Source organism: Drosophila willistoni, assembly GCF_018902025.1.
Source record: "Drosophila willistoni isolate 14030-0811.24 chromosome 2R unlocalized genomic scaffold, UCI_dwil_1.1 Seg167, whole genome shotgun sequence".
NCBI lineage: Eukaryota > Metazoa > Arthropoda > Insecta > Diptera > Drosophilidae > Drosophila > Drosophila willistoni.
In genome coordinates, this window is record NW_025814050.1 from 11,786,491 (window position 1) to 11,809,929 (window position 23,439).

At 37.0% G+C, this 23,439-nt stretch overlaps 2 protein-coding genes across 2 annotated transcripts; one reads left to right on the forward strand and one right to left on the reverse strand.

Annotated features, from left to right (window-relative positions):
- The first annotated feature begins 640 nt into the window (after positions 1-640).
- LOC6642789 (leucine-rich repeat-containing G-protein coupled receptor 5) lies at positions 641-13,265 on the forward strand. Its single transcript, XM_002064731.4, has 14 exons — positions 641-1,402; positions 3,567-3,638; positions 4,818-4,961; positions 5,216-5,359; positions 6,241-6,312; positions 6,423-6,494; positions 8,338-8,406; positions 9,851-9,988; positions 10,066-10,206; positions 10,266-10,331; positions 10,396-10,539; positions 10,598-10,965; positions 11,028-12,806; positions 12,860-13,265. Exons 1-14 carry the CDS (start codon positions 732-734, stop codon positions 13,150-13,152), a joined length of 4,173 nt encoding a protein of 1,390 aa, XP_002064767.2. The 5' UTR covers positions 641-731; the 3' UTR covers positions 13,153-13,265.
- Positions 13,266-13,732: 467 nt separating this feature from the next.
- Positions 13,733-16,139, reverse strand: LOC6642790 (tenascin). The gene is made up of 4 exons (XM_002064732.2): positions 16,066-16,139; positions 15,906-16,008; positions 15,729-15,784; positions 13,733-15,657 (listed from the first exon to the last, which is right to left on the reverse strand). Exons 1-4 carry the CDS (start codon positions 16,137-16,139, stop codon positions 13,761-13,763), a joined length of 2,130 nt encoding a protein of 709 aa, XP_002064768.1. The 3' UTR covers positions 13,733-13,760.
- Between the last annotated feature and the right edge of the window lie 7,300 nt (positions 16,140-23,439).

Sequence of the window (23,439 nt, forward strand, 5' to 3'; positions counted from 1 at the left end):
TAAAAATTTCAAGTCAAAACAAAATGATACTTATTTTAGTTAAACAAATAAATAAATCTTCAATATCAAAAGAAACTAAACCATAAACAAAACGTTTTAAGCACCTTTTAAGCAGGATGTAAACTGAAAGTGATGAAAAATCGATAATGACATTGATTTGATGGCATTTGTAAATTCTTTTTGAAAACTTTGCTCTTTAAATATTCAAATGGTTAACTCAGTATAAAGAAAAAATTAATTCTCTAGATCAGCAATCCAATCACCATCAAATGTAATGAGAATCGCTTCTTAACCACACCGACCAAAACGTGTCAAAGTCAAATTTGATTTGATTTGCCGGCATCTTTGAGAAAAGCTGAAAAGCAAACAATGAAATGCATCTGAAGCAGAAAGTGAATGCTAAAGTAAATAATAGATACAAAATAAACTGAAATCAAATCGAAAACCAAATAAGAAAAGTGAGTGTTGAAACGGACGAGCAGACAACAGCAGCAAAGGCAACGGCAACAGCAACGGCAACGGCAACAGCAAAAGTAGAAAATCATGAGCGAGAAACGAATTGCACACAAAACTGTCATCAAATGACAAATGCTTGACAGCATCAATCAAACACAGCAGCAACAACAACAACAGCAACAACAGCGGCAGCAACAGCAGTAGCAACATTAGCAACTCTGGCAACAGCGACAACATCAACACCAACAAAAGCAACCACAACAACAACTGGAACGATGGCAACAACACATTGCCGTCGTCAACATAGTGAACGGCAAAACGATGGCAGAGGCATCGGTCTCTACCTATTAATCCTACTTTTATGCTGCTGCTGCTGTTCCACCTCTCTGCTAATCCAAGCCGTCACAGCAACGACATCGGCTACCCTTAGGGTAAATGATGTTTCAACTGATGAAACCAAAGACAAACCGAATCGTACTTTCTTAGACCAGCAACAACAAAAGCAGCAGCAGCAACACCAACATAAGCAACATCAACTTGGTGAGCAATTTAGTCAAATTACTGTAAGTAGAATTCTAACGACGACAACTACTACTGCCACGCCCACACGCACAACACCCCTTGGCATAAGAGAGAATGTCATGTTACCTTCAGCCGATCCAGAACGTGAGGCCCAAATTCTCTATGAGAAAAGTTTGATGGAATATCATGGGGCAGTGGCAGCATCTACCGCAACTGCCACAGATTCTGACAGTGACAAGGATGACAAGGATAACAGCAACAACCAGCACCATCAGCAACATCAACGCACGTTGCACTCGGTGTGCGAGAGATGGCAGCAAAAGCATTGCCATTGCACTGGCAGTTTGCAGAACTTAAAGTTGAGTTGTCGCAGCATTGGCATCCTGGCGGTCCCAGTAAATTTGCCCGGCGAAGTGATTGCCTTGTGAGTATATGAGAACAAAAATATTTAGTATGAAAACACAAAGTTCAGATCAAAGCTAAAATAATAACAAACTTAGTTCTGAAACTTTGTCAATGTAATCATTCTTCTTTAAATTCATCTTATTTTCTATGTCAAACGAAAAATAAACATTTTCCTTGACTTAATTTTATGACACATTTAAAAATATTCACATATTTTCAAATTGACAACTCAATCGAGGCCGTAAAAATCACCACAAACCAAATATAAGTTTCGAGTTTTAAGTTTCAACGAGACGCAACGAATATTATGTACTCAATCAATTTAAGGACTTGGTTTATCATAATTTAAATAGAAAGATATCTAGGTCATTCTTCAAAAACGCTCATTGAAGATAAATCTTAGAGCCAATAGTAGAAAATTTATAAGAAAAGGCAGTAATTTTATTAAGTCGTTTATATTATATTATATTTCAATTTTCGACCCATGAGAAATCTGCTGAGGTTTTGTTTTGTTTCATAAGTAGTGTTCAGCCCACTGTGAATTATTGTTTGTTTGGATTTGTGTAAGGGCAGATAATAAATACAACATATCTTTAAGCAATTTTCACAAAGTGTTTCATTTGGAGCAAGTTTTTCTTTGACTAATAATAATTCCATAGAATTCTCCAATATTTTGTCCCAGAGATAAAATTCCATTACTATTTGTGTAAAATTAATATCTTTGAACAATTTAGTTAGCAACAGTCCGAGAACTAAATAAAAAATCAAATTAAAAAACTTTCATCGTCAATGCAAATAACAAAAACACTTTCCTCCTTGAATGTTAGAACATGAAAATCGTTGAAAAACGATTCCTAAAGATAATATTCTAAATTTTGAACTTTTAAACAAGAATTTTTGGTTAATCTCCGTTTGTCTCCAGACTAATTTCTAATCTCAATTAAATTGCAATTTGGCATATTTTAAAAGGGCATTAAAGAAATGGTCATTTCATTTTCCGTTCCAAGAAAACTTAAAGTTTCTGTTTAAAAAACTTTATATTCTTAAATAAAAATATTTAAAAATAAGGGTATAATAATTTGATAAGAGTTTTTACATTTCTTGTTCAAGTCGTGTTAACTTACCTGGTTCTCCATGCTCATTATTAGACGGATAATCTTGATTTATGACAAATGAAATTTACTTTGGTTCATCTTTGACAATCATTCGGTTGTTCGCCTTTCAAGCAAATCCCTAAACTTTTGTCATCTCACAGATAATCTCGGATGTGAGTAATCGACATACTTACACACATTCATTGATGGATTTAACATCTTTAAGAGCATTTTCACGTTATTAAGCGATTATTGGCAGTGGTTGGCTCGTTAAAGATAATGTCGAAGCGTTTTGCCGCAAGCATTCCTCATTTCATCGTCGTCTAATTACAAGTCAATTTCGTAGTCTGCGATTCGAATTCAATTCAATACGATTCGTTTCGGTTTGAAATGGTTTGGTTTTGGTTTTGGCATGGTGTCTGCCTGTTGGTCTGTCTGCCTCTCCGTCTATTTTGGCATGCGGTTTAATCTAATTACACATACGCCACGTTGTGCGGTATTTCGCAATAGTTTTGTCTCACGTATGAGAGTCACGTTTTCTTGCCGCCGTCACATAAGATCTCTCAAAGGAGTTTGCTTCTGGCTAGACCAAAAAAATAACTGGCCTCTGATTAATGGCCAACTCAAACTGGCCATAAATAAATAATTTATTAATTAACGGTGAAGTCATAAGCCATTAAAATCACTTTGGAACTTTAATTAGAATGCTCAATGGACCATCAGGTTAGGATTCAAAAGTTTGCAACAGTTCATCTTCATTGTTATGCAATTTTCTGAGATAGACAGGCTCAGGCTCTTGGCCCAGGTTAGTGCAATATGTCTTCAATTCGTTTTACCATTTTGATTGATGATGCTACACAAAACACAAAAAAAAGGGAAAAGTTTTTTCCCTTCATTTGGCATACATTTTTTCCCCCATTTCCATTCGAACTTCTAAGCCTCGTTTTCTATTCATGGCAAGGCAAAGTGGCTTATTGATATTGATAGATAGAATGTGGTATATACTATATCTATATTTATATATAGATATCAATTTCTATAATTGATTCTCCAGAGTTATTAATTTGTTTATTTTGTTCATTTCCACAGAGATTTGGGCAACAATAATTTAACCAAATTGGAGGCCAACTCATTTTTCATGGCACCTAATCTAGAGGAATTGTAAGTATTGAAAACAAACAATTTAAACAATGTGAACTCTAATAGAAGTAAAAATAATTTTTAAAGTGTGATAAATTTTGAAATTTGTGGCAAACCTTACCCCGTAAAGGATTAAAGTAGCATAAAAACCCCAACCACAAACCATTAATACCCCGGGGGGTTGTTTTTCAAACCACATAAAACTAACCAACAAAAAAACTCGAGTTTAACTACAATAGCATTTCTATACCCTAAAATATTAGTCTTAATTTAGAGAAACTATTAAATATATTCTGTTTAATTCAATCTATAAAACAGATGCGACTTAATTCACACATTTTTGGAATTTAATATGTAAATACAAACTTGAAACTGATAAACAATATTAATCATGAGTTACATAAACAACTTTCTTGTTGAGTTAGTAATTGAATGTCGATTGAGTTCTTGTATCTGTGAAAGAGAAAACACTATTTTTCAAAATAAAATGAAATCTTAAAAAAAAATCAAAGCAAATACCAAATTACTTTTTCTTTATAAATATGAACATTCAATGCAGCAGTTAAGATTAAAATTTTAGAATGAATAAATAAATATACTAGATATTTTTTTAGTTAATAAAAAATCTATAAAATCAGATTCTTAAAAACAGACTCTGCTATTTAACTATTTCCTCTAAATTTACCATATTTTTGCGAAATCGGTGATTACACAAGTCTTATTGAATGATTAGCTAAAGTATAAGATAAGCCAAATAAACAGACAAGCATATAATAACAAGCTTCTTGTTACAAGGAACAACCCCTCTTTATTAAGAGTATATTGTTTTAATCTGTCCAAACCCCCTAGAAAACATGAGCGGCAAATATGAAAACTTTCGTCATTTCAACTCCTTTATTAGAACTGGAGTTGTTGGTTGGTTGAGTTGGGCGTAGACAACTCATTATTCAATTTCACAGCAAACAAAACTGGGGAAAAAGCAACGAAAAAAAAAGAGAATCACAGCGGTCAAAACTTGACCTCTCGCCCGGATTCAACCCCAATCCCTCGGCAATATAAATTACTTGATTTTAGCAAGTTGAACACGATTAATTACTTCTTGTGCGCTTGGCTTATCCTTGCAATTTCCTGCACTTTCGCTTTTCTGTTGACCAAAAGGGAATACAATATAATTTTTGTTTTTGTTCATTCTATTTGCAGAACTTTGTCGGACAATAGCATCATTAATATGGATCCCTATGCATTTTATGGTTTGAGTAAATTGAAACGTTTAAGTTTGCAAAATTGCGGCCTCAAGACGTTGGCCCCACAATCGTTTCAAGGACTCGGCCAGTTGACCAGCCTGTAAGTATGCAATCGTCTATTGTGATGCCTGGAGGAAGCATTACAGAAACTAAAGGGTCAATTAGCATATACAGAGGCAAAACACACACTCCCTCATCACACACACCTACACACAGTCGGCAATTATTCATTTACTGTTGCTTTTCCTGTACCTACTATGTATATCTACAACACTTTTAGTTGGAAAGTTTTACTTTTTGTTGTTTGAACACTATGTACACATTTTCTTTATGTTATTTTCTTTGCTTTTCAAGTCAATTGAATGGCAACGCCTTGGTCAGCCTGGACGGTGACTGTTTGGCCCATTTGCAGAAACTTCGCACTTTACGTCTTGAGGGCAATCTCTTCTATCGCATACCCACCAACGCTTTGGCCGGACTCAAAACCCTTGAAGCACTGTGAGATGTTTTCTTCTGTTCTTATCATTTTGCCTCTCTACTATTAACAATTTATTTATTTATTTAATTACTCATCCATTTATTTGTTTATTATTATTTGTATTTTTGCATGACCTTCGATTATCTCTGCTTATGAATATTTATTGGCATTTGAATATTTTTAGCATGCATTTGTTTAATTAGTTAAATTGATGCGGTTTTTGCAGTGTCAAAATAAATTACATATATTTTCATTTCTATTTTATGGAGTTTGTTTTAAATGCTTGTTTAAAAACTTTAGCCAAGATAAACAGATTTTTACAGAATATACAAAAACCAAAAAGCAAAATCATTATTTCAATTGAAACCGGATAATTATCATATACTTTTTAAGCATTACTTCATGTAACTATATTAAAAATGATAATAATACGATTTTAACTCTGCTTTTAATACATGATTTTCTGTTGTGGGGTATCTGGTCCTAGGGGAGTATTACGTTCTTATCTCAACCACACTTTTAGACTGCACGAATTCATCTTTTCCTCTCATAGGTGTCAGTATTCAACACATTTTTAAATACTCTATTCAAAATCATTACAAAATCTTTGTTAATTTCATTTAATTGTGGTTTATGCGTAACTTACAATAAGTATTGACTCCTATGTATAAGATTTTGATAATTTCTTCTTAACTTATTGCTAACTACTCGATACTTAATCAACAAATAAACTAACTGTAATTTTATGCGCATGTTTTCGAATAAATTTTTTAAAATATACTTTTTCTTATTCAACCAACTAAATGAATTCGTAATGAAACTGAAATATCATAAAAATTGTGATTACTCATAATTTTCTCCATGTTCTCCATTGCCAACCACTAACAAAATATATCAACAGCAATTTGGGCAGCAATTTGTTGACAATAATAAATGACGAGGATTTTCCACGAATGCCAAACTTGATCGTGCTGTAAGTATTTTACTTATAGACAGACATAAATATATCTATATACATATATTAATATTAATTTTATGTGTTTGTTTTTTTTTTTTTTTGCAATTCGTACAATTGTTTTGCAGTTTACTCAAGCGAAACCAAATTATGAAAATCTCTGCAGGAGCTCTGAGAAATTTAACGGCTTTAAAAGTTTTGTAAGTATGCAAAAAAAGAAAATACAAAATACTTTAAGCACTTGCATGACAAGATAACCCACAGACAAACAGACAGACAGACAAAATCCGACCACCCAAATGTCGACCTAGAAAAATGCAATTGATATCAAATGGGTAAAGAGAAATTTATATATCTAAATATGTTATGACGGTTGTATACCCTTCTTGAAAAGGCTTTTGAACAGGCTTTGGAATTAGATATTTTGAATCTGCTTACGATTTATGTTTTTATTTGTCCTTGAATGTATCAATTTGGTTTCTGCTGTTTTGTTTAAGAATCTGATGAATTATTTATTTGTTTAGAGTATAAAATATGAGTACAAAGACAGGCTTATCCAGAATTTTATATATTTATATGGTAGAACTTTAAGGATGGAAGTCTATATATCCTGGAACTTCTTTATACTTGGCTAAAGTTAAAACTATAGAATCGTCCTTTAAATTTATTTTATGATATTAAAGATGCAACATTTTCTAAATCTTTGTTGCACTTTCAAACCGAAACTTGCACAATTTTGACTTATCCAAAACTTTCATATTTTTGAATATTTCGGAGGAATTTCACCTCAATTTTTTCTATGTTTAACCGATCAATTAATTTTTTCTCGAGAAGTGAACATATATGTACATGTAGGAATAGTATCTCACAGCTAATTTTTAAATCTTTCTTATGAGTATAAAACCAAGTTCTTAATTATAATAAATGTAAACTAAACAACAATTGTCACAAAATGTAATATACCCAAGTTATAGGTTAGTATAACATGACTTTCCCGTCATGCTAGTACAAGTGGCAAGTGGAAATGGTGTTTATCCGTTTTTTGGTCATGGCTCGAATAAATTTCAATTTTACTTTGCAAGAGAGTTTTCGGTGAAAACTTTCTCTAGTCTTGTTCCCTTTTTTGCTCGGTGAATGGTTTCTACTCCGGACGACAGCTTAAATTGTCCTTCTTGTCGTCGTCGTCGTCGCCTTCGTCGTGGTCGTCATCGCTGTTTGCTGTTTACCGCAAATTTTTGGCTTTTTTGCTGTCGTTTCTCTTTCTTTTCTCCTGCTCATCTTCTTGTTCACCATCTCCGCCCAACGTCTGCTCTTTAACCAACCAGCAACCCAGTCTTTTCTGTAGACAAATATGCAAATTTATGTTGGGGGGTTTGACATGGCGAATGCATCAAGTGAAAGTGAAAAACTTTCACCATGCAATGCGTAAATCTAACGTGAAAAGTATGAAGAAAATGTTCCGTGTGCATTCGCATTGCATTGGAGATTTATGGCCAAGGAGCTGCAGCCACTCTAAACTGGAAGTAATCGTGGAAGCAGCTACTCGTGATAGGGGAATGAAAATGCTGTGCAATTCAAAAGGGAAGGCGACAGCAGCTGGTGCTGTTATTTGCAGCAAAGGGAGTTTCTTTTTGGTCTACTGGGGTGACAAGAGAGTGTCAATAACAGCTGCTTGGCGGCCCCACGTTGGGCGCCAACAAATGGAACTACATTTGCTAGTTATTGTTATTTTTATGGCACATAAAAGAATTTTTCCAGATTTTGCAATAACATGAAACTATGGTCATGATATTTATTTCTTTTCATCATATTTTTTGGACATCATAAAATAGTTTTCAATTCTCACTTTGCGAGTAATCAAAGTTTAATATATTTGAAATCATTGCACGACGAGCATTGTTTTCATGCATAAATTTGCATTGCCATGTCATGCCTTCCTGCCTGGAGCGGAAAGTTGTGGTCACGTATGCAAATATGCAAAACTCATTTTTTTCTCTTGCTCACAAAATTGAAATCTATATATTTTCTTTTTCTTATTTTCAGAGAGCTGGATGATAATTTAATAAGCAGCTTACCCGAGGGTCTGAACAAATTGTCACAGCTGCAGGAGCTGTAAGTATTTCTATATCTATGTACTTATATATGGCTAGCAGGTGCCGCCTCCGAGATTAGCCAAGAGAAGAGAATGGTATAAAGTTAAGGGGGAGCTTAGTTGTTTACTTGCCACAACATTGCCAACTTTGTCAGGCGGCAAACAAGCGGAAACCAAAAATCATAACGCATCATTACTTGGTGAATTTACGATACCACATTCTAAGCAAGTGGGTTGCCATATCCTGCCAGTAGTTGCACTCGGTTTCTATTCCTGCCACTGCACCATCTCAGCTGTCATTGCATGTTGACATCGTTGCAACGATTCTCTTTTCGCTGTTCTTCTTCGACATTTGGCTCCTTGGGCGATGGGGAAGATGAAAAGAAATTCAATTTCTGGTAAACAGGATAATTATGACCATGTTAAATGTTGCGATAAAAGCCACGCTGTGCTGCATCCACAGCCATGATTGGGGAATTAAACTGGAAAATAAATTTGTGGATGAGAGAGAGAAAGAAAAGAAAAAGAAATGCCACGAAAACAAATTTAAAAGGATTAAAAGCAACCTCAAGTAGAAGTCTGCATTTTGTTGACTCTATGGACGACAAAGAAGTCAAATGACAATACGACAAATTAAGTCAGATAAAAGTCGCAAAAACTTGCCACAAGAACAAATGAAAGTTCATTTCTATCTTAGCTAAATAACAAGTGCGTTTCGTGTTCTCAATTGATGGCAAAAAACAAGGTATCAAAGGGTATTTTTCGTTTTTTTTGTGTGTTGTGCCATTTTCAAGAATTTTTTTCTTAGAAAATAACTTTGAGATACTTAACGGCTGCTTTGATTTTCACTTACTAGTCCAAGATAAACATCATAAAAACCATTACAATATGTGCTCCAAAAAGTATGCAACGTTTTATGCTCCACAGTTCACTATGGACTATGGGAACAATTTAAATTTTTTCTGTGCAATATTTACTTTAGTTTTATAGACTATTAATATTACTAATATTAATTATTTATGGCCTATCAAAAGTACAGAACATTTTAAATAAAATACAAACTAAATCAAACAGAATTTTAAAGGAAATAGTCGGTATACTAACTTAAATCGTTCTGCGATTATTGTACATTTGTTTTGTCTTAAATTTTGTTAGCAAACAACAATTATAATTGTAATGACTTCTGGTCTCACTGCTAAGATAAAGAGACTTTCTTTAGTCACTAGTTAGTGCCGTCTTGGTTGTTTTTTGACCACTGTGCAGTTGTGACACTTGTTCTTGTTTCGTTTTTTTTTTTCCTCCTTGATGTTTTTTCTTTTTCTCTTGGCAAATCTTGACTTTTAAATGCAGCTGCAGCTGGAGTGGTACTTGCCAACAAACGCAGTTACTTTTCTTGGCAGAATACACATTTTTTTGATTAAATTTTCTTTACCTTTTTATATTACTGCACTGCACTCCATGCAGCTCTATGACAAGCAATCGTTTACGCTGGATAAATGATACGGAGTTACCAAGAAGTCTGCACATGTTGGATATGAGAGCTAACCCCTTATCGACCATAACATTGGGGGCCTTCCGGGGCATGACAAAACTAAGAAAGCTGTAAGACTTGAAATTTTTTGTGAAAACAAAAAAAGAAGAAAGGCTAACTTTGATAATTTTTTGTTGGTTGAGTACAGTACTTTATCGGATGTTCGATCTTTGCGATCTTTTCCGGAATTGGAGGCATGTCATGCTTTGGAAATACTCAAACTAGATCGTGCTGGCATACAGGAAGTGCCCTCAAATTTGTGTCGTCAAACGCCAAGACTGAAGAGTTTGTTAGTAAAAGATAATAAGAACTTTATATAAATTACTCAAATTATTCTCATCATTTTAGAGAACTTAAAACCAATTCCCTAAAACGCATCCCAAATTTAAGTAGTTGCAGAGACTTAAGGCTGTTGTAAGTGTTATTACATTCCAATAGATTTATCATTTGAAAGTTTAAAACTATTTTTTCCTGAAAGAGATCTATCGAGCAATCAAATTGATGCCCTGCAAGGCAAACCCTTTCATGGGCTAAAGCAACTGCACGATCTGTTGCTCTCCTATAATCGCATCAAGGCTATTCCTCAAGATGCCTTTCAGGGCATACCCAAATTGCAGTTGCTGTAAGTAATGAACATTTTTTTTTATTATCTTGAGTGATCTATTGTTGCTTTTAAATAGGGATCTGGAGGGCAATGAAATCGCTTTCATTCACAAAGAAGCCTTTGCCAGTTTTACGGCTTTGGAGGATCTTAATTTGGGTAATAATATCTTTCCGGAATTGCCAGAGGCCGGACTTAGGGCATTGCTGCATTTGAAGACATTTAATAATCCCAAGCTGAGAGAGTTTCCACCACCAGACACATTTCCACGCATACAAACATTGATTCTATCCTATGCCTATCATTGTTGTGCATTTCTGCCCCTGGTGGCCATGTCCTCGCAGAGAAAAACCTCTCAGGTGCAAGAGGCGGTTCTTTTTCCCTCAGATGCGGAGTTCGATATGACCTTGTGGAACAACAGCATGATGAACATTTGGCCACAAATGCGTAAGTGTGAGAGATGTAGCCAGAATTCTCTTCATCTTCTTACAAATTTTCTTTACATTTAGATAATCTCAGCAAGCAGCTTGGTGCTGCCATGAATGATCTATGGGAGAGTGGCAACAATTTCAATGAGGATCAGCAGCTATCTTCAACGAATGGTCAATTGCCTAGCAGCTTTATGGAGGAATATTTCGATGAGCATGATGTCAGTGGACCCGCAAATGGTTATGGGTTCGGTACTGGGCTATTTAGTGGCATCTCAGCTGATGATTTGCAGCCGGGTTCGGTTCAGTGCCTGCCAATGCCAGGACCTTTTCTGCCCTGTGCCGATCTTTTCGATTGGTGGACCTTGCGCTGTGGCGTCTGGGTCGTTTTTCTACTTGCTCTACTTGGCAATGGCACGGTGGTTTTTGTGCTTATATGTTCGCGTTCCAAAATGGATGTGCCACGTTTTTTGGTCTGCAATCTGGCCGCTGCTGATTTCTTTATGGGCATCTATCTGGGAATTTTGGCAATTGTGGATGCAGCTACTTTGGGAGAGTTTCGCATGTTTGCCATACCCTGGCAGATGTCGCTCTTATGTCAATTTGCTGGATTCTTAGCAGTACTCAGTTCGGAACTGTCTGTCTATACATTGGCTGTGATCACTTTGGAGCGCAATTATGCCATCACTCATGCCATACATCTCAATAAGCGTTTGTCGCTGCGTCAGGCGGGTTATATAATGAGCGTGGGTTGGATATTCGCCCTGATAATGGCCCTGTTACCTCTGTTGGGTGTATCGGACTATCGCAAATTTGCCGTATGCCTACCCTTCGAGACCACGACGGGAGTGGCTAGTCTAACCTATGTCATATCTCTAATGATCATCAATGGCTGCGCCTTTCTCACTCTTATGGGCTGTTATCTGAAAATGTATTGGGCCATTAGGGGAAGTCAGGCATGGAATACGAATGATTCACGTATAGCCAAACGAATGGCCCTTTTGGTTTTTACAGACTTTCTTTGCTGGTCGCCCATAGCTTTCTTTTCCATAACCGCCATCTTTGGCCTGCAATTGATATCACTGGAGCAGGCCAAGATTTTCACGGTGTTTGTTTTACCCTTGAACAGTTGTTGCAATCCGTTTCTCTATGCCATCATGACGAAACAGTTCAAGAAAGACTGTGTCACACTGTGTAAACATTTCGAAGAATCGCGTGTTGTTGGTGGCAACACGGCGGCGGGTAGAGCTGGCGGCGGACGCACCAAGAGGGGAGAATTACCACCACCTTTGCTGCCAGCTGCAGTGACCCATCCGCCTGGATGTCGTTGCCTGCGCATGTTGCCCAGCGAAATGCCCAATTGGCATAAGATGGAACAAACGCCAAGTATCTGGCAACGATTGCGCACCTTCTGCTGTGGCGATGCGCGACGTAAACGTAAGCCCCGGCGACAGGCCCAACAAAGACGACCCCGAGCCTATACGGCTGCTGCGGCCAATCCGTATCAGTATCAGTTCGCTGAACTGCGACAACAGCGTCAGAATCGTGCCAGTTCAATTTCCAGTGAGAATTTCTGTAGCTCTCGTTCCTCGAGTTGGCGTCATGCGCCCAACTCCTCGACCCCCGCCCAGCAGGGTAATTGCAGCATGCCTCTGAAGCTAATGGAACCCCATGGTCATTTGCATACTCATGGCCGGCGGCGGCACTCGGCTTGGCTGATTACACGCAAAACCTCACAGGATTCCAATTTGTCCAGTTCGAGAAATGATTCATCGGCATCGGCAACCACGGCCAGTACTTCCACATTTCGTCTATCAAGATCAAGTGCTGGAAGTAGTACACCTTTACCCCCGATTATAGGTAAGCTTTGGGCAAAGTCACCTCAATTCCCTTTTCAATGGTTGTCTTTGTAGCACATAATGGCAAGACACAATTGGATGCTAGCAAGCCACGTCTGGTCCGTCAAGAGGCCGTCCAAGAGGAAGAGGACTCCTCACCGCCTCGATTAGGTGTACGTTTTCTGCCCACCATTCCATCGGCAGCTGATAGCTCTGTCATAATGGAAGATGGCGATTCAAGCAATGCAAATGCTGGTGGCGCATTTCTTGGCATGCCCCAGCCGGGAGCTTCCAGTGGTTTTCTGGCAACGACCACACAGCAGCAGCCAGCCAAATCTCCACCTGATCCCAGTGATGCTCCACCATGATGATGTTGGTGGTCATTAACGTGGCGTAATAGATTTCAACAAGAAACCTTCTTGTAGGCAGCCAAAAAGATGGAAAAGGGATCAGAAAGCTCACTGTGTTCATAGATTGTATGTTGGAGGGGGCGGGTACTGGGGGTCAGTGCGGGGGCCGTCTGGAAAAATGTATTCAATAAAACCAATTTTAGTATTTAAATATATTCGATTAATAGTCATAAGTAGTCAATTTTTTACAGATATCCCCCAACACAAAAAAAATAATAAAAAATTAAAGCAAAAATTTTAGGTTAAATGCTTTGCGACAAGAGTATTATATATATTATATAATTTATTCAATTAGTTAACTGCCATAAACTGTACCTAGACATAGTTTAGCCTATAGAACAAGAATATAGATATACTCTAATATATATATATATATTTATATATGTGCGTATTTATTGTGTATAATGTTCGATAATGCCAAGCATTTATCATTAGAGTTGAACGAAAAACCGAAGCCATCAAAAAAATAATATTTCAAATATATACACTAAACTTTGGAATTCTTTTATTTTATGTAGAAAATTTTCATAACCTACTTTTTAACACATATGCATAAAAACGATCATCTAATCGCCCAAACCAATTTCCTGTTCACTGAGCGGTTCTTCACTGCCGGGCAATATTACACCGTAAGTGGGATTCTCGATTAAATGGACTTGTTGTTTGTCCTTCTGACTTCGCCGACGTTGCACTTCTCTCATCAGGAGTAGGGGAAACATTACCAGAATCAGGCAGAGGAAAACAGCCAACATGAGTGTAGACCAACGTGTGAAGCCGTGATGCACATTGGAAGATGGATTAGCCTTGAAAAGAAAACGACGACCACTCAACTCACACAAATCGGGAGCTATGCAGAGTTCATTTGAATCACATGGTGGTGAGCAGATGGGTTCACACTCCGTAGTACTTGAGGGTAGCATTCGATAGCCATCGAGACAAACGCACTCCTCGGGACGGAGACATTCAGCATTGATGCACTGCTTCTCACACTGAGGCTCACATTGATGGGGCTGACTGGCATTGGCTATTAGATAACCGGAATTGCAGTCACATTGCCCCGGCGCTGAACAGCGTCCATTCACACAGCGTGGACGACAACTGGGCACACAGATATTATGTTGTTTGGTATCCTCAAAGCCATGAGAGCAGGCGCATTGATTCGGCTCCACGCAGGAACCATTGACACATGGGGGCATGCATACAGGATCGCATATGGAACTCGAGCCAGCTCTCATGCGGTAGCCCTCATAGCAGCGACATTGACCTGCACCAATGCAATGACTGTTGATGCACTTCTGTTGGCAATGCGGTTCGCAGGATCCGGTGGGCCAACGTTTGATATAACCCTCCTGACAATGACAAATCTCCGGAGCTATACACCGCCCATGACCGCAATCTTGACTGCAAATCGGTTCACATATACTGGGATCCTCGGATGTGGGCCGATAGCCAGTGAAGCAGCGACACTGATTTGGACCCACACAACTGCCATGCAAGCAGGACCGAGTGCAAATGGGTATGCAGTAGAAGGAGAGTAAAGCCTGATAGCCAGACAGGCAAGTACATACTCCGGGACTGCTGCAAATGCCATTCTTACACGTCCTCGGGCAGTGGGGTTCACATTGTGTTGTCGAGCCATTCACGAACACATAGCCGGGGTCACAGGTGCATGTGTCGGGTGCTGTACATCTCGAATTCTGTCCACATGCCGCCTGGCAAACAGGCGCACATCGATGAGCGGTCAACTGTACGTAACCCTCATGGCATTCGCAACGTCCTGGGGAACTGCAGAAACCATGCTCGCAGCCCGATCGACAACTGGGCACACAGACATTATGGGAGCCATCGGCATAGGCGTGACCCTCGTTGCAAACACAATGACCCGGTGATACACACGTTCCGTTCACGCAGCCCGGTTGGCAAACTGGTTGACAGCCCTCCGAGACACGCTGCTCCACATGGGCGTAACCCAAATTGCAGGCACAATGCTCTGGCTCCAGGCACAGACCATTTGGGCAACCACTCGAACACACTGGATCACACTTCATTGGTCGTCCCAGACGGGCTTCATAGCCATCGTGGCATTTATACTCATTGGGTCCCACGCAGTCGCCATGCTCACAGATATCCTGGCAAACGGGTACACATTTCTGCAGCTTCTCATCACGCTGATATCCGACATTACAAATACATTTCGAGGGCTCCTCACAATGCCCATTCTCGCAGTTGACCTTGCAAATCGGCTCGCACTCATTGACCGAATCGCTGCGAAAACGATAACCCTCCAGACACTGACAGACATCGGGAGCCGTGCAATTGGCATTAACACAGGGCTCACTACATTCTGGAACGCACACGCTGCGATTCACATGGTTCGTATAGCCATTGCCGCAAAGACATACCGAGGGCGAATGACATACACCGGTTTCACCACAATCAGCACAACGAGGAACACATTCGGTACTGGAGTGAGAAAAAAAGGGGGAGAATTATGCTAAAAATTTAATCCAACGTTTAAATTATTATTGATTTACTCTTCGTCATTGCGATCGTAGCCATCACAGCAAACTTCATCCACTGTCATGTAGGTCTATAATAGAACAAGAACATAAAATTAAAACAAGGGACTAAAAACTTAAACAAAATCAACTTTTACTCCATTAACTTCCATCACATGAGTCATTAGACTGATAACAAATTAAGTCGCTCACCTCTTTCCGTGGTCGGACTACAAGAGGTCCACAATCGGAAGTGCAATTGGTTAATCCTTGATATTTTCGCATTGTTACCAGACTTACACGCATTTTCATAACCCTGAAAATATTGAAAGATTTTATTTGGAGTAATTAAATTGTCAACTTTCTGACTTACGGCACACGGTCAACGCAGGCCTGAACTTTGAATACAACGCCAAGAGATAGGCATATCACAAAAATTCGCCACATTTTTTATTTATGAATTGCTTGACTAAAATAAAAACTTCGTTTTTATTTTGGGCACAACTGATCAGCTAAATGTGCAATTTGCAAATGATGGGACAACAAATTGCATTCTGTAATGAATATATTCTTGTGCCGGACAGTCTTATCAACAATTGGCTGTTCTCTTCTACGTATATATGGTGCATATATAATTGAGATATATATATAAACATAGATGCAGCATGTGTTTAATGAACTCAAATCTGAATGCAGAAAGAAGCTAAGACTGATAGGAGCATCCAAGTTGAGGTTCTTAACATTGAATATGACAATACGAATTATGTATGTATGCATCGGCTTTGCCTATCACTTATCGGTCATGTCTTATGTCTATTAATGTATCCCGTTTGTATATAGAACTTGAATATTATTTAAGAAGAAATCTTCATACATTGTTGTACGCATTCATTCACCAAAGATTTGACCCGATTTAAAAGGCGAATAGTTTTGTCTTATCAAAATGTTGAAAAATTTCACGGAATAATGATTTTCTGACTGTTAAAAAATTAAATATTACTTACTTAAATCACAAAAGATGCAAACAAAATTAAATGCTTTTCAATTCTTAGAACTTAAGACAACTAAAGAGCACACATTGAAGAGCAGCTTAACCCTACTTCCTTGTTTGAAAACCCCCCTTAGTTCCTTGTTAGGGTCATAAATGATACTTTTTAATTTAAATAATAAAAATTGGTATATATTCAGTTTTTAGTTGTGTTTTTTTTATGTTTTAGTTATTGCCTTTACAATCAGTGCACAAAGTGTAGCTTTTGTGATGATTAGGACAACAAGCCTTCTGGCAAGGACAGCAGAAGAGCCCATACTTATTTCCGTCTGCGTTGTAGGGACATAATTCGCATCGAGCACTTATTTTCGGATTGGTCATAATAGGCGCTATTCCTGAGCGTTTTTGGCTGAATGATGGCAGTTGATTTGGAGTATTCTTGACGAGAACAATGGCATTTTCTGCTTTAGGCCTATTCTCTCATCGAAGAAAAAGCGATTCTAAATACTCTCGTCGACATATGTATCCCAACTGCGGATGCAGACTGTATGTTGATATGTGTTCATAAATGATAAATGCGCTAATACCGGATATGCCTAGCATACCTATATGAAAATAGGAATGACCTATATGTTTGCAGGAGAATGTGCCAATCATTTGGCCACAAGTGTCAACACCTTCTTGTTTTACTGTTGTATCATGATTATGATCGGTTTTTTACTATCTTCAATACTGATTTCCTTCATGTGGTGCTGTGTGGGAAACGCGGTTTTTGCAAGCGCAATTATCCTTTGATGCTTTCAACTTATTTGTGTCTATTTACCTATCGATTTGAATTGATAGATTTCTATAACTCAGTTGTTTGGAGGTCGGTTCTGTATGCTAATAAACTTTCCTCTCTTTGGAGACCAAGTCTGGATTATCCTTACATTCATGCTCGATTTGTGACTTTTCCAAGTTTAAATTGAAGACAACAATGAGCTTCCAATTAGAACCTATTTCTTCAATTTTATCAGAATCATAAGGTCCAAGTTCATCCGAACATAAAGTCTTCACTGTGGATTTATTTTTCCGCAACAGTTTTACATCTGAATTCAATGACTCTACTAAGCAAAAATAATGATTGTCTGCTTTCGCACACAAAAAAACGAATTAGTTGAAGACATGGTATCATGTTATAAAACATCAAAGCTTTTAATGTGAACATTTATCTTAGGACATGGGTCTTTCGTAACGTATCCGACTGGATTTTCGTGCGGGGTCAAATTTGACCCTAGCAAGGAACATGTAACTTATCATTTTTCCACGTTCAGGAAAACCAGATATCCAAAATAGGTTTACGAAAAGATCGATAAACAAGATATCTCGAACTAAAATAAAAATTATTTGAATCAAGCAATTAATAAAAAAAATATTAAAAAAAAAACAAAAAAAAAGGGTCAAAAATGATACTGTAAGGAAGTAGAGAAGGAACCATTTCCGAACTTATATGTGCATATCTTGATCAGCATCAATAATCAAGTCTATATCTTTGAGTACAACAACTTTGAAATGCCATCTTCTAAGTATTACCTTGGAAGATTTTGTAATTCAAATTTTTCTTCAAGATATTTTCTAAAATCTTTGTTAAACTAAATTTCTACTTAAAAAAATTTAATTAGTTAAACATATTTTAGCTACAAATAATAGCATAAAATCAAAATTATTAGATAAACTAATTTTTTTTTTATTTTTTTGCTACTCTTATTAATTTTTATGGTAAAAAGCACTGAATAAATTCAATAAATAAATTCAATAAATAACTACAAAAACAAAGAACGCATTGTATATAATAACGAATGCATTATATGTTAATAATCATTTTTAGTCTCACTTTCTAAAGTGAATAAGCTTTCATATTTTAACTTTTTTTGAAAGCTAAACTCATATTTTTTGTAGCTGATTACGGGTTCCAAATAGTGATTAAAAATAAACTAACATCATACATTATAATTAAACTTTTAGTCATAATTATGATTTGTTTTCTGCTTTTCATATTTTATTTATAAATTAAAGAATATGAATAAGGAAAAAAAGGAAATATGTGATGTATATGTATGTATTTAGTCGCCGATGAAACTTTTTATACTAATCGATGACTCATTTTAAAGCAAATAAATATCCGTGATTTGCAAAGCTTCGTTCTCAGTATAGCTCAAAACGCCAATTGCTAAAGTACAACTAGCCAATCCCTCAAGATACAAATATGTATCGAAAACTGTGTTTTTTTGTGGCTCTGAGCCTAATCGTTTTCATTGCCAAAGTCAGTTCCACTGATGCTCCAACATGTACAGAGCCATATAATCACACATCTCAGAAGCTTAGGGAAGGAGCTAAACCAAAAGAATTGTTTGCAGTAGTAAGTAATGTTAAAATAAAATAACACTGATAAAAGCTTGAATTGCTTAAATTACAATTGTTTTCTTTCCGCTATTATTTTATCACCTTTAAGTAACTATAAATAATAAATAACAATATTTATTGTTGTAGGTAATAACAACAATTGAAAGGAGAGAAATTTGCTGCCCTGGTTATATTGGTCGGGTTCCTAATTGTGAACCAATTTGCACAAAAGGATGCCTTGGAAATAGTTACTGTGCTGCTCCAGAGAAATGTAAATGTAAACACAACTATGAAGGCGACGATTGTCATCCTATTTGTGACAATTGTGGAAAGTTTGGTTACTGCCAAAATCCAGGAAGCTGTGCCTGCATCCATGGATATAAGAGAAATAATGATTCTGGTAATTGTGAACCCATATGTTCGGTCGACTGTTCTGGAAACCGGTATTGTGCATCGCCAGACAAATGTGAATGTAAACCCAACTATGAAGGCGACGATTGTCATCCTATTTGTGACAATTGTGGAGAGTTTGGATACTGCCAAAATCCAGGAAGCTGTGCCTGCATCCATGGATATAAGAGAAATAATGATTCTGGTAATTGTGAACCCATATGTTCGGTCGACTGTTCTGGAAACCGGTATTGTGCATCGCCAGACAAATGTGAATGTAAACCCAACTATGAAGGCGACGATTGTCATCCTATTTGTGACAATTGTGGAGAGTTTGGATACTGCCAAAATCCAGGAAGCTGTGCCTGCATCCATGGATATAAGAGAAATAATGATTCTGGTAATTGTGAACCCATATGTTCGGTCGACTGTTCTGGAAACTGGTATTGTGCATCGCCAGACAAATGTGAATGTAAACCCAACTATGAAGGCGACGATTGCCATCCTATTTGTGACAATTGTGGAGAGTTTGGATACTGCCATAATCCAGGAAACTGTTCCTGCGTCCCGGGATATAAGAGAAATAATGAATCTGGTAATTGTGAACCCATATGTTCGGTCGACTGTTCTGGAAACTGGTATTGTGCATCGCCAGACAAATGTGAATGTAAACCCAACTATGAAGGCGACGATTGTCATCCTATTTGTGACAATTGTGGAGAGTTTGGATACTGCCATAATCCAGGAAACTGTTCCTGCGTCCCGGGATATAAGAGAAATAATGAATCTGGTAATTGTGAACCCATATGTTCGGTCGACTGTTCTGGAAACTGGTATTGTGCATCGCCAGACAAATGTGAATGTAAACCCAACTATGAAGGCGACGATTGTCATCCTATTTGTGACAATTGTGGAGAGTTTGGATACTGCCATAATCCAGGAAACTGTTCCTGCGTCCCGGGATATAAGAGAAATAATGAATCTGGTAATTGTGAACCTGAATGTTTGGAGGGATGCAGCGACCACGGCTTCTGTTCTGCGCCTAATAATTGCCAATGCTTATCGGGCTTTACAATGACTACGGAAGGTTGTCAACTTGAAACAACTACTGAGAAAATGTCTACCTTTAGCCCTTCGTCTGTTTGGCCTTCTACCACAAAGTTAAGTATAATTACTTCTCTGAACTGTACTGCAGGATGCGAGTGCTGGACAAGGAAGGTTAGAGGAGACTTATGTGTTAAGACCTGCTCTGATGATGGTAACAAATCCTGCTTGGACTTGAGTCATTGTCGTTGTTCCCAATCAAATAATTCGGTGGTTTGTAAGGAAGGAGACTCCAACCAAGTGGAGTACATATGTTCACCCAATACCCTGGCAACTTTATGGGATAGGTATTATATTCTCATAATTTTTGTTGCCTGTGTCATTGTTTTTGTTGTGCTATGTCTCTTGGGGCTGTGTATTGATTGTTACCGATTCCGTAGACGCTCACTAGTCATAAAAAAGGGCTTCAACTATAGGAATTTTAGGGACACTTTCAATTCTAGCGTTGCTCCTTCAGTTACTGACTTAAGTGTAAAAAAATAATTTAAATAGCTTGATTAATTTCTGCTTCATCTACATAGTTATTTTATATTATAAAAAATATTTATATTATTATTTATGTTTCATCTTTTTATGTAATTTTGTGCAAATAAAATAAACTGTTATTCAAATAATTGTGCATAATTCTTAGATCTCTGTAAATCTTTATATATTATTATTATAATTTGTCAGTATTTTCTCAGTTCTATTTTCTGTCTTATGTACACAGGACACAACTATGTTGAAATTGGACCAATTAGATAAATATAACGTATAGAAATCGATCTGAAACCACAAATTTATTTAATTTATGTTTATGAACAATAAGTTCTCTGACCATTGCAAATTGAGCCGTAAAGTTCTGCCATATGTATCGTTAAACTAAAAGGATGCAAATCTAAGTCCGAGATTATCTAACTCACAATTTTTGTGAGATTTTGTTTTTTAATTGATTTTTTTGTGGTATAAAAGAGCAAAGGGATATGACTAATAAAATTCTTATTTTACGTCTCAGTTGAGGACAAAAATAAAACGTTTTTAAATAGAACTCTGTCACTCATGACAGCTATTTACATCCGATAGTAAAATTGAATTTCAAGTGATATATACAAATCGCTATTTCCATAAATATTTAATGCGGTAAAGCCACATTGTGACACTCACCAAAAACCTATAAGAAAAATAATTCTTTCCAAATGTAGATCCGTGTACTCAATCTTATAAGATTAAGCTAGTGAATCGATCACAAGTCGGAGGACCATTTGTTAGGGAAGAACAAAAATTAACCACAAACTAACAAATCAATTCAACTTTTAACAGAATTTTTTATACCCTTGCAAAAAGGGTAATTAATTTTGGTCAGAAGTGTAAAACGCATAGAAGGAAGTATCTCCGACCATATAAAGTATATATATTCTTGATCAGCACGACGAGACGAGTTCAAATAGCCATGTCTGTCCGTCCGTCCTGGATCGACGCGATCTCCTCCTAGACCGTAAAGCTAAAGAGCTGAAATTTTGCATGTATGCTTGTATATACTGCACAGTTTGTATATCTCGGATTCAGCTGGATCGGATCACTATATCATATAGCTCCCAAACAAACGTCAAAGTCACGAACAGTGACTTTTCTCAATAACTTCGCTGTTTTTTTAGGAACGATCGGTCGAAAACAGTGACTTTTGTAAATAACTTCGTTACTTTTAACGCGATTTCTTTCAAATTAAACATTTGTTAGTTTAATATATCTGTTAATGACTGTACCGAATTTGATAAATATCGGCTAACTGTATCATATAGCTCCCATAGGAACGATCGGTGGAAAACAGTGACTTTGATCAATATCTTCGTTATTTCCTATGCTAAGATTGTAGGCCGTTCTTTCGCAAACATTAGTCTTTTTGGCTTAAACGTTTCTCCACTTTGATGGCTTTAGGTAAGGAAAGAGTTACCAAAAAAGTTGCAAGGGTATACAAACTTTGACGCGGTCGAAGTTAGCCCCGGCCCTCTGGTTTTTGTTTTTTTCTGGGTCAATGTCATCATTTGATTTATAAAATCTAGATACAGATCCTTCTCAAAAGTAACATAACCGATCAAAGTCATCATTTGTGAATAATAGATTAATTATGAAAATGATTGATCCAAATCTATAATTAACACGAATACCAGCACAATTTAAGCTCTGTACATTGTCCAGAGTTAGCTACTTATTAATAAAATATGAATAATTATAATAATAATATAAAAAAAGAGAATGATGCATTATTTATCTCATGTGAAGTAATTGCAGCAATTTCTCACTTTCAACTTGTAGCTTTAGTCTTATACCAAACGTTGTCGGAAACAGACCTGAAAGACTTCACCGATTCTCTTAATTATTAAAATGCAGCCAAGACTTTATTTTTGTATCCCTCTCAATCTGCTCATAATAATAATTCCCATGTTGAATGGAACAAATGCTGACGACGAAAACGTTTGTAGACTGTCTAACAGTAGCTATAAAAAAAATTCTAATATATGCTTAACTGGCACACAATGTTATGGTAACCAAAATACTTATGTACACTCAAATGTAAGTAAATTTAAAAAAAAAAAACTTGGAAATAGTTATATTAAACATTTTTTTTTGTTCTTCCCTTTTAAGCAAACAATAGAGGTAAAATGTGGCAAAAATGAATTCTGTGAGTCTGGGAAATGTGGCTGCAAGGAGGGATACAATAAGAAAAACGGCACTGGTGATTGCCATCCAATTTGTGCTGACTGTGGCAAGTACGAATACTGCAAAGAACCGGGGAAATGTGCCTGCAACGAAGGCTACAGTAGGATAAACGACTCTGGTAGTTGTGTTCCCAATTGCTCGAAAGGATGTGGTGACCACAGCTTCTGTTCCGAGCCAGAGATTTGC

Coding starts and splice junctions, on each gene's coding strand:
- LOC6642789 (XM_002064731.4), top strand. CDS start 732: ATGGCAACAACACATTGCCGTCGTCAACATAGTGAACGGCAAAACGAT. Junction 1,403..3,566: donor CCCGGCGAAGTGATTGCCTT/GTGAGTATATGA, acceptor TCATTTCCACAG/AGATTTGGGCAACAATAATT. Junction 10,540..10,597: donor ATACCCAAATTGCAGTTGCT/GTAAGTAATGAA, acceptor GCTTTTAAATAG/GGATCTGGAGGGCAATGAAA.
- LOC6642790 (XM_002064732.2), bottom strand. CDS start 16,139: ATGTGGCGAATTTTTGTGATATGCCTATCTCTTGGCGTTGTATTCAAA. Junction 16,009..16,065: donor GCCTGCGTTGACCGTGTGCC/GTAAGTCAGAAA, acceptor CAATATTTTCAG/GGTTATGAAAATGCGTGTAA. Junction 15,658..15,728: donor TACGATCGCAATGACGAAGA/GTAAATCAATAA, acceptor TTCTCACTCCAG/TACCGAATGTGTTCCTCGTT.